Source organism: Mixophyes fleayi, chromosome 9 (genome assembly GCF_038048845.1).
Source record: "Mixophyes fleayi isolate aMixFle1 chromosome 9, aMixFle1.hap1, whole genome shotgun sequence".
In the NCBI taxonomy this organism is placed as follows: domain Eukaryota; kingdom Metazoa; phylum Chordata; class Amphibia; order Anura; family Limnodynastidae; genus Mixophyes; species Mixophyes fleayi.
In genome coordinates this window covers 11901274-11913442 of record NC_134410.1, presented here as the reverse complement: position 1 = coordinate 11913442, position 12169 = coordinate 11901274, and the positions used below count along the sequence as shown (strand labels likewise).

The 12169-nt window shown below is 39.2% G+C and overlaps 2 protein-coding genes across 2 annotated transcripts in view; both read right to left on the bottom strand.

The window, feature by feature from the left end:
- Positions 1-12169, bottom strand: part of LOC142101950 (uncharacterized) — a 389962-nt gene that overhangs the window by 357371 nt on the left and 20422 nt on the right. The gene's annotated exons all lie outside the window — the stretch shown is intronic.
- LOC142101468 (olfactory receptor 10C1-like) lies at positions 1664-2674 on the bottom strand. Its single transcript, XM_075185921.1, has one exon. It carries the CDS (start codon positions 2672-2674, stop codon positions 1664-1666), a length of 1011 nt encoding a protein of 336 aa, XP_075042022.1.

Genomic DNA, 12169 nt, shown 5'->3' with positions numbered 1-12169 from the left:
CACGAGCAACCCACTTCTGGCACCATCTAGATTTGTCAAGACGAAAGCCTCCTGCCTTCAACCTGGAAGCTGTAGGGAGTCAGGTTGATGACAATGGTCATAAACCATCCAATGGCATATCACAGCTACAAGCTCATGGACCATGTAACCTAGAAAAAAAGAAGAAAGTCCCATCCCCACTGGGTATTTAGTCATCCAAGGGAAATTGTATATTATCTCTTAATAGAATTTAAGGTATCTTTTAGATCTCCGCCCTATTCAAGTTAGCTATAAGAACAGGGCGGTGCACCAGCAACCACTTGGGACTGGATACAAGAAAAGTAGAAATGAGAAGTGTACTTTGTAGGGGAATTCCAAGGATGCATTTAAATATGTTTACAATTTAAATCTTTATTGTTTATCCATTAGAATTAATTGAAAGATCCCTGATCCACGTTCAGCGAAATATTTAAAACAAAACAATTGTGAGATAATCAAATTTGTGAGACAATAATAATAAAATTACAGTAACCCTTCAATGCTGGCTGCTGCCTCCCTGCACTTTTCATATATATCTTGTATTTTATAATATTCACATTTTTTTTAAATCCACTCAAAAAGTTATAAAGAACTTTGTATAATGAATGCTGATATATAAACCGTTTTTTATGATAACATGGACATGCCAATATTCAGGGCTTTGTCTCTGGGCTCACCAGATATTTCCTGTATAACATTCAGCTCAGTAATATACAGCCTTTGCTATATTAATGACAAATAGTAGCTGTACTTGACCTCTAAGTTTCATGTATTGTGTCTGGTAGAACATACAGTCCGGAAATTTGGGGGGGCAAATATGACAGAACAATGTTTTACACAAGCAAATCATACGGTGGTAATGCCATACCGCCACTTCTCCTACTGCTTTTATTGTAACGCTATCAAATTTCATTGACTTACATTTTCAATTCCACCACTTAAATTTCCTCTTCGACCACTGATTATACCCGTCAGTTAGGTTTTTTTTTCATGATACTGAAACTTTAAACTTGCCGAGTACAAAGCCAACATTTGTGCAAAGTTTAAAAAAGTTATTGAACCTGTTGAGTTTAATGCAGACCCTTAAGAGTTTCTGCTATTTAGAACTAACAGACAAGAATCTATCTAGATCTGATGAAAATAAAATCTTTAAAGATATAAAGTGAACCAATTACCTATTAAATAAGTACAATGGAGGAAGTCATTTTATGGCCAATATTTATGAGAAGCACTGGGGTCATGAGTTCAATTCCCAACCATGGCCTTATCTGTGTGGAGTTTGTATCCTTCTTCTTTGTGTGGGTTTGCTCCAGTTTCCTCCCACACTCCAAACACATACTAGTAGGTTAAATGGCTGCTATCAAAATTGACCCTAGTCTATCTCTCTCTCTCTGTATGTTAGGGAATTTAGATTGTAAGGTCCAATGGGGCAGGGATGATGTGAATAAGTTCTCTGTACAGCGCTGTGGAAGTAGTGACGCTATATAAATAACTGATGATGATTATACACTGAGGCAAGAACTTTATATATATATATATATATATATATATATATATAAATATATATATACATCACCACAATATATTGTATAAGCTATCTATGTTTTAATATAAACAAGGAGATAGTATACAGAACATACTCAAATCAGTACTTTCTGTGTTCAAGAAAGTCGATACTTCCTGCCATCCGAGCTCTCAGTACTTTGTCATTCCCACTATTTGACATCATCTGTAAAGTTTTTGTTACCGCTGCCTTTACTTCTTGGTTCCGGAGACAATATATTATGGGGTTCATCAGTGGAGTCACCACACAGTAGAAGACAGAGATCACCTTGTCCAGTGAAAACCTTATGTGTGAAGTGGGTCGAATATACATGAAAATGACAGTTCCGTAAAAAATGGACACCACAGCCAGGTGGGAAGCACATGTGCTAAAGGCTTTCTTCTGTCCTTCAGTCGATGGAATCCTTACGACGGCAAGGATAATGAGCGTGTAGGAGAACATGATGAGCAAAAAGCAGCCTAAAATAACACTCCAGGACATGACCATAAAAGCAAACTCCCCTGCAGATGTGTCCTCGCAGGAGAGCTTCAGGAGAGGAGCGTAATCACAAAAGAAGTGGTCTATAAAGTTGGGAAAGCAGAATCTCAAGGTAGAGATCCACACAGCGGGAGGGGAGGCAGCCACCAAACCTCCCACCCAAGCTCCAAGAGCCAAGCTCATGCTGGTCCTACCAGTCATCACTGTGGTGTAATGCAGAGGCCGACAGATGGCTACGTAGCGATCATAAGCCATCACAGCTAGGAGACAATTTTCTGCAGCCCCGAAACCGAAGAGGAAGTAAAACTGAGCCAAGCAAGATGATGAAGAAATCTCTTTGCGTCTGGTCAATAAGGCATCCAGCATTTTTGGAACAGTGACGGTGGTGTACAGGACCTCCAGCATGGAGAAGTTGGCCAGCAGTAAGTACATGGGTTTGTGGAGACAACGGTCCACGGCCACCAGTGTAATGACAAGGACATGGGCTCCAACAGTGAGGACATACATACTTGTGAACAGGGAGAATAAGAGCAGCTCCATTTCCCGCAGGGTTTCAAACCCAACAATGATAAAAGAAGAGGCAATACGGTGGCTCCCATTATCTGCTTCTATCATTATCCCTGGAAGACAATTAGCATATGGTTAAAAGGGTGTAGTGTCTTTTTATACGGTCCTAGTCAGTACACAATAGCAGCATTGATTATGTAGTACAGTGAATGCATTTACCTTACTCCTGTTCAATGGTAAATGGACATCAAAACTCTTTTCTAAATATTTAATAAAATGTACATACCCAAATTAAAAAAAGAGGAGTTAAATCAAAACTGGTGGTAATTGCTTCATGTTTTAATAAACACATTTTCACTCCATATTTACAAATGTCTAAAACGGACAACTACATATAAAATAACAAAAGTGATCATAAAATGTGAAGTATTGACATTACTTCCAGATTGGATCTTGATTACTTAAAATTGCTAAATAGTCATTTTGAGGGACATTCTTAATTTGCTGCAGACATAGGTAGAGGTTATTAGTAACTAATTACTAAGTGTGTTACTTACTACACAGAGGGTATATTTACTGAACTTCGGCTTTGAAAAAGTGGAGATGTTGCCTATAGCAACCAATCAGATTCTAACTGTCATTTTGTAGAATGTACTAAATAAATTATAACTAGAATCTGATTGGTTGCTATAGGCAACATCTCCACTTATGCAAACCCACAGTTTAGTAAATATACCCCAGAGTATGTCAATATTTCACTGCAGTACATTCATCATCAGCAGATATTTATATAGCGCCATTAATTCCGCAGCGCTGTACAGAGAATTCACTCACATCAGTCCCTGCCCCATTGAAGCTTACAGTCTAAATTCCCTAACACACATACACAGACAGACTAGGGTTAATTTGATAGCAGCCAATTAACCTACCAGTATGTTTTTGGAGTGTGGGAAGAAACCAGAGCACCTGGAGGAAACCTACGCAAACACAGGAGGAACATACAAACAGGGCCGTCTCCTCCATTGGGCACAATGGGCAGGTGCCAGGGGGCCATGCGGGGAAGGGGGCCTGTCCGAGGCAGCGCTGCATGCAGGGTTTGCCCAGTTTCTGTGTGTTCTTACCTTGCGTTCACGTCAGCTGGCGATCCGTTCCCTCCCTAATCTCCTCTTCCGTGCGGCGCTCGCAGTGAATGTCGGGGAGTGACATCTTCACGCCCGACATCCATTGCGGAGAGCAACACGACGGAGGAGTCCCCAGTGTGAGAAGAATTATAATCAGCAGGCAGCAGCAGTGAATCGGAGAAAAGAAAAGAGGATCGCATAGGGGAACAAGCCGATTAAATGGTAAGTTAAGGGGGGGATTTGAAAAAAAAAAGGGATTTAAATCACTTTTTTTTTTACACACACACACATATATAATAACCTTTTTTTTTACATATATATATATATATATATATATATATATATGTGTGTAGGGGCCCTGGTGCACTACTTTGCCCAGGGACCCGTAATGTTGTTAAGGTGGCCCTGCATACAAACTCCTCACAGATAAGGCCATGGTTGGGAATTGAACTCATGACCCCAGTGCTGGGAGGCAGAAGTGCTAACCACCGAGGCACCGTGCTGCCCTCATTAGTGTAAGTGTTCAAGATACAAGAAAGTTCCCTGCAGAAATATACATGAATACATAAATGAAGCATAACAAAACAGAGTTACAGTGAATTTTTATTGTCTAATTAAGTAAATGTAGCTTGTGAAGCGAATGAGGTGTATTCACCAGATAATAAAACCTAAGTAGTCCACAAAACTTTCAATGTCAATTCAAAGTTTGCTTTTAGGAAGTCTAAAATAAATCACAAATATTTTTATATATATATATATATATATATATATATATATATATATATATATATATATATATATTTAGTAAAATAGTGATTGTAGCACAAACTGCCTGGGTTGTTGCTGCCACATCCAATATGTACTCTAATTTACAATGTTTTAAAAACAATTTAAATGTTTGAAAAATGAATTAAAAAATAAATCTTGTACCTTTCATTCCATAGTAGATCCTTTTTCTAGCTGTTAATGTAATTGTCTAATTTTGTAAGCTTAACAATGCAGTGTGCACAGTGTTCAGATATCGGCAGATTTTCTTTAGTGTTTATATTTGTTTTCCCTGTATGACTGGTGTTTGATCAGTATTAGTCACCTTACGGGTCAGTACTTGTTGAGCAGTGGGATATAAGTATATTGGATAATTACTCATTTGGGATGTTTTTATTCAGAAGACTTCCTAGGACAGCAAAACTAAGTATTGCCCTTGAAACAAAGGGAATAGATCACAAAACTTTATTCAGTCAGTTGGTGACTGAATAAATTATATAGAGTAATCAGGGGCAAACGCAGGATTTGTAGAGGGGGGTTTCCACACCACGCCGCCTGTGGGCGTGACCAGCATGCATGGGGGCGTGGCTATAATATTAGACAGTGCTTGGCTGCTCTCCAACTCTTCCTATCCCCATAACATACCTGGGCAATGCTGCGTGCACTACTGTTAGGTGCACACAGCTCTCCCTTTTCAAGCTGGAGCAGGGTCCAGCCACCTCAGTTATACAGTGCCCTAGGCTTGGAGGGGGGTTTCCAGGCACTAGGAACCCCCATCTCGGTTTGCCTATGGTAATGTAATTACTACATATTGAGCTTAACATCATGCACACATAAATCTCATGCATTTCCTGTGCATTCTTAAAGTCTACCCAAAACACAATGTCATTGCTAGCCCAAAAAGTAATGTAAGAAAATGGACCTGTACACACACAGACACACACACACACACACAAACACACAGAGACACACACACACACACACACAGACAGACAGACAGACACACACATGCTTTCTGACAAGTATCTCTAATTACATAGTACACTTATCTGCAGGAAGTCTTCCACACTGCATTCCTTATACTCTATTAAAGATGAGGACTAAAGTACAAGGTTGTGTCTATGCTATTAACTAGTATTGTTTGTCAGTGCCTGTGATTACGAGCCCTTAGACCATATATTGCTCTATTATATCATGTCCATCACAGGGATATCACCACTCATCAAGGGGATAAAGGGAGAGAACAGAAAAAAAAGGTGTTGGCATATTTGCTAGGGTAGGGTGGCATGGTGGCTTAGTGGCTAGCACTTCTGTCTCACAGCACTGGGGTCATGAGTTTGCTTCCAGACCATGGCATATTTGGAGTTTGTATGTTCTCCCTGTGTTTGCGTGGGTTTCCTCCCACACTCCAAAAAGCATACTGGAAGGTTAATTGGCTGCTATTAAATTGCCCTTAGTCTCTCTCGGTCTGTGTAAGTTAGGGAATTTAGACTGTAAGCTCCAATGGGGCAGGGACTGATGTGAGTTCTCTGTACAGCGCTGCGGAATCAGTGGTGATAAATAGATGATGATGATAGTCTGTCTGCTCCTGCCATGAACATATCTACTGAAAATCAAGAAGACATGGGGTTGAAGCAAGAGGTCACAATCACCACTTTAAGGACATTTGTTCCTTCAGTCTTTTACTTTTGATAACAAAGCACGAAATTCAGTGAAACTTTTAATGGCAACAGTAGCTCAATTTCTTTTCCTGTAAAGATTTTCATAAGACGACTGTAACGTTTTGCATTGTAACCTGAAATAGCCAATAAACAGATCCTTGATTCATGGTTTCATCTGCGGCTGACGCGACTGAATCACTTCTCACAGAACAATAGACATAAAAAGTTAGAATGTTCTATGATAATATATGGATACAGACGTGTGATATACCTGGGAATCTGGCCTGTCTGAGCCATAATAATTAAATGAACCAGATTTTTATGGACTACCAGACACAGTGCTCCCTGGAGGAATCAACTCTAGAGATTCAGAAAAAACATTTTATTTCTCATCTGGTAATCCTTTAACAAAAACACGTGGGGATTAGCAATTTAATGATATCTCAATGGTCAATCCCAGGGTGCTGCTGAGAGCTAAAAAATGTAATTCCTCCTTTAGATGTTCAACAACAGGAAGATCAGAGGTGTGAAAGTAACAAAAACTGACCATAAAGTGTAATCAAATGTATTTTGAAGACAAATGTAGTCTTCATCTACTGCACTAATTTACAACAGATAATGGTTAAAAATTAATAAAATATATATATATATATGTATATTAGAGAAGTTTTTTGTTTTTTTTTATAATGCGATTGCAATTTCTAGTCTATGATTAGAGCGGGGATAATGATAGTTAATTCATTCTGCTGTTTGGTGTGGTTGTAAATATTAACACTTAGGGCCAAATTCAACATATTCAAATCACTTAAAGTGAAATGATCTAAGTTTTTCAGCCATATGAAGAATAAGGAGAATATTTAGTGGAACAGTATTGAAAATTTTGTTCATCTCTATGCCAGTAATCACGGGGTTTAACTTCTCCATACATATGTGGCTACTTGATAAATATTTAAACACAATAGTGTAGTGGTGTGTGGTAAAGGGTCAAACACAACACACCACCAAATAAAATAATATAATAACTCCCAGGCGCAGGTGCAGATGTATGAAATTGGATAAGGAAGAGTATGGTTATTGGGGCATGAAGTAGCTAAAATGCCAATATTTTATGATGCAGTGATCATACAATAACAAAAATTCAAATTAATTGCATGGATAAATGCTCCGTAAATAGTACACGCAGATGGAAAGAAAAATAAACCACACACAAACTTGCAGTGTATGAATTCAAATTAAATGCATAAATAAATGCTCCTTTGATAGTAATAAAGAAAAAATCAATCTGTTCTGATACAGTTGAAACGGTATGAATTGTTAGTCCATCCAGATCGTATTTAGATAATGAAGAAAAATGAAAGTCAATCCGTTCTGGTACAATTCTTATAATGTACATAATCGGGTCATACAGGGGCTGATGGAACTAACCTGCGGCTGGAGAATGTGCCCGGAGAGTCCCGGTCTGGCGGTTAGCGTTCCACGTGTATTCACAGCTGCCCCGAGGTCCTGTCTATGCAGGGAGAGAGGTCCTATCCAGCCATCTCAGTATCCTTGCAGATGTGTAGATCGCGTTTGCAGGATGAAAGTGAATGTATTGCGCATGTGCAGAGGCGTGTATCGGCGTAAAGCAGTCAATTGGAAAAAATAATAAGCTCATGAGCTTGCAATCAAAAGGTATCATCATCACCTACACGTTTCGCCCTTGTGGGTTTCGTCAGGGATGAATTGATAAGAATGAAGTAGGTTTCCTAAATCCTCCACTCTAAAGGTGGTAACAGTGACATCCTTGTATGTGGATTGGTTCCTACATTGGATTGACATCTAGAAGGACTAAGGTGGGCAGTCCTCTATGTTTCCATCATAGTACATAATAGTGTAGAGAATGTTCTCCCTTCAGAACTTGAGAATAGATACATTGCAATAGTAGTTAGGTGTGATAAAGGGAAAAAGAACGTCAATGTTAGTGAATGCAAGTCCTTGAATATAGGCAAAATATAGAGGTAGAAATAAGCAATCTCCAAAGAGATGGATAAATCATCTTTGAAGTTTTGAATCACTGCGTTCAAAAAATAAGTGATACATAAAGTGAGTAAAAAAATACACATTCAAATTATATGAAAAACCACAGGAGGGAATAAAGGGGGATAAAGGATGCCAGTTCAACCCATATAGAAATGGGTTCAATGCCTAAATGAAAACGGTACAATTGGGCAATAACAATAAAGTGGTAAGCAGAGTTCAAAGACCAGATATAATATTGGGGAGAGCCAATCCCCAAATCGAAAGTGGAATAAAATAAAATAAATAAGGAACCAGATGGGATGTGCTGGTGATGTGTGGAGAAATGTTCAGAGACACTGTGAGTTAGGAGTTGATTTTTTTTATATTTCTCACATGCTCTGCAATTCTGGTTGAACGCTCTCTGATGGTCCTACCAACATATTGGTGACCACATGGACACTGGAGGAGATAAATTACACCCACAGAGTCACAGGTGAGTTTATCCTTATCTTAAAACTTTCCCCAGTGATATTTGATTTGAACGTAGTGGTGGGTTTAGTGCCTGTGGTTCCACTTATTTTACAGGCTTGACATCGGTTACAATAATAGAATCCTGGTGCTTTTTCGTTAAGCCATGTAATGCTTTTGTTATCACTTTGATCTGGTGGGATGGTACTTTGTACCAAACTGCTTTTTATACTAGTTTCCCATTTATAAACAAATTTAGGTCTCGCAGGGAGTATTTTGTTGAGTTCACTATCACCCAACAATACATGCCAGTGTCTTTTGATGATTTTTTCAAGCATTTTGTGGTCTCTACTATATTGGGTAATAAAGGGAAGAGCTATTTCATTCTGGTCAGGATCTTTCATCTGATGTCTATCGTGGGTGAGAAGGAGATACTTATCTGTTTCCCGAAGTTCTAGACACGCTCCCTCAATATCTTTGATATTATAATGTTTTTCCAGAAATCTTTTATATATATATATATATATATATATATATATATATATATATATATATATTGAGGTTATTACCATTGATATACTGTACTTTATAAATGAGCACAGTTGGTCCCTAGTTCCAGCCCATATGCAGAATACATCGTCAATGTAACGTACCCATTTAACAATGCAGTCATGGTATGGGTTATGGTTCCATATAGTAGTGTTCTCCCAGTGGGTCACAAACAGGTTCACGTAACTGGGCAAGAATTTCGCGCCCATAGCAGTTCCGCGAACCTGCCTGTAGTAATTCCCACTGGACCAAAAGAAATTGTGATTGAGCACAAAATCTATGCTGTCAATCAAAAAGTCTATCTCTTCTTGCGGGAGTGAGGAGGATTCCTCCAAAATGTCTCTAATGTGCCTACACCCTGCTTGGTGGTCAATAATCGTGTATAAAGAGACCAGGTCACACGTCATTAAATGGAACCCAGGTTCCCAATTGATGCTCCTAATAATGTCAGGTAAGTGGCCCATATCCCTTAGATAGTTTTTGTGTTCAATGACAATAGGTTGCAAAAAACAATCAATGTATTCTGAGAGATTGGTGGTTAATGAGCCAGTTCCAGACATTATTGGGCTGCCCGGCGGGTTGGTTAAAGATTTATGAATTTTCAGGATATGGTAAATTACGGGAAGTCTTGGATGTTTTGTGAGTAAGAAGTCATGTCCTTTCTTATTTAATATTCCTTGTATGAATGCTCGATTAACAAGCCGTTCAAGATCTCGAAGACAGATCGAAGTGGGATCTCCCTTTAATAGTTTGTATGTGTCACGCTGTAGGCCTATGAAGGCTGAAGATAAATAGACACTAACCGGTATTAGCGCAACTGGTCAAACAGGTGCGGAGTCTAACGTACCCCTGGTGTTCACCAGGGACCCCCGCAAGGAGGTTTGGACTTCGCAGCAGAGAGCACGCAGGTCGCTGTCCTATTAGCCAGTTACCAGTGTAGCGTAGAGAGAGGTCAGACGGTTCCGGGTCACAGCAATCAGGTATATAGGTACAAAAGGGAAATCCAGTAGAGTAGTCGCCAAGCCGAAGTCACGGTACAGAATGGGTCACACAGAGAAAGAGGATGGTCGCCAATCCGGGTCACAACGATAAACAGGAAGCAGGATACTCAGGGAAAAACAAGGGAGTGTGGAAGCCAGGAACACTGGTGGTGAACCTGTTACTCTGGCACCCTAATGGCGCCAGAGGCAGGTTTAAATAGAATCCAGATTGAGGTGATTGGTGGAGAGTAGAGGCGGCAGCAGAAACTGAAGCAGCGTCCCGTTGCCTAGCAACGGGACTGAGGCCAGGGCGCATGCGCCCGCTATCCGGAAGTCCGCGGCAGCCGACGGGGGGATCAGAAGTCCGTTCCCCGTCTGACAGGGAATCAGCGGGGACGGCGTCTGACAGTATGTGGTTTTATCAGTTAACTGCTTCTCGAGTTCAGCCAAGTAATCCTTCTTATCCAAAATAGCTATTCCCCCTCCCTTGTTGGTGGGTTTTATAATTATATCTTTATTTTCTCCCAATTCTTTAATGGCCAAACTATCCAAACGGCTTATGTTGGATTGTTGGTACTTTGTTTTTAAAGTCAAAAGTCTTTATCAAGATCATTTTCAACCAACTTTTGGAAGGTATTGATAAATGGGCCTTTACAGTGGCTGGGGTTGAATTTAGAGGGATTCTTCAAGGTAGTGTGTTTGAATTTATCATGAAGTTCTTGGTCATGATTAGTAATTATAGCTTTTGAAGGGTCTGAAAAATATTTTTTTAAAGTTATTTTTCTAATAAATTTTTGGATATCAATAAATGTAGCAAATTTATTAAGGCCCTTCTCTGGAGCAAATTTAAGTCCTTTTTGGAGGATATTTGTTTGGGGTGCAGTCAATTCAACGCTACTAAGATTGAATATACCATGCTCTTTCGTGTCTATTTTCTCATTTTGGGTTTGGTTCCTATGTCTATTACGTCCCCCTCTGTTTCCTCTAATTCCCACGTGTCTCTTCTCCTTTTTAGACATATTCCTGTTGGGCTGGTTAGCTGATTCTGTATGGGTGAGGGAGATGGTTTCTACGCTAATTCTAAAAAAAAATCCAAATTTTGTTCAGCTTCATGACTATTAGCTGGTATATGCTTTTCTGCTGTTGTTGAATATTCCTTAATATGGCTCAATTTGTAAAGAAAAACCTGCTTAGTGTTTCTCCAGTCCACAGATGCCTCCTGGCTTCCTTTGCAGTACTGCTGTTTTGCTAACACTGTATGCTGATCCCTTTTTGTGTATCTTGGTGGTTGGTCACGACCAATGTTCCTAGGGTCCAGAGGTTTATAAACTCTTTGGGATCTATCTCTAGTAGGGATGTGTTTGATCAAAGGAGATTTAGATGAGTTGACCTAAAAATACCTAGTGTTGTGGAATTGGGTCTGATAGCTCTGTGGGGGTTTGGAAAGCCTAGCTTTGGTGTGAGGTGTTTTATAAGTGGGCTGAGAATAGTGTTCAAAAACCTTTTTTAGACTTGCTTTATCATCCTGTTTGAAATTGTAGTCCTTAATGTCCCTAAGGAACTTCCTTTCTTTAGTTTTTATAATCTCTTCCTCAATTTGTCAGAGCTTAGTTTTTGTAAGATCCTCTAGATTCTTGTAGTCTTCCAATTGGTTAATTGGTGCAAATCTTTTCTCTAAGAGTGCGATCTCTTCTTCTATTCTTTTTATTGATGACTCCCTATCTTTAATTATAAGGTTCATTAGAGAAAAATAACATTGTTCTAGTATCTGGTTCCAATTCTGTTGGAATTCAGTGTTATCCAAATTGATTTTTTTACAATCCTAAGTCCCTTTGGAACAATTTTGTTTTCTATATATTTAGACAGAGTCGTAATTTCCCACCATTGCTTAATTTCTTGGGTTAATAGTTTTTCATATCTAAGAAAATTACTGCAGAAGGTGTTTTCATCAACCACAGGTTCAACCAACCTGTCTTCTGTAGAGAAAATTCCCCCTACTCTAAGGAGCCTGTTTTTTCTCTGGGATAGGAGCATGATGTGCGCAAAAAAACGAGAGAGAAC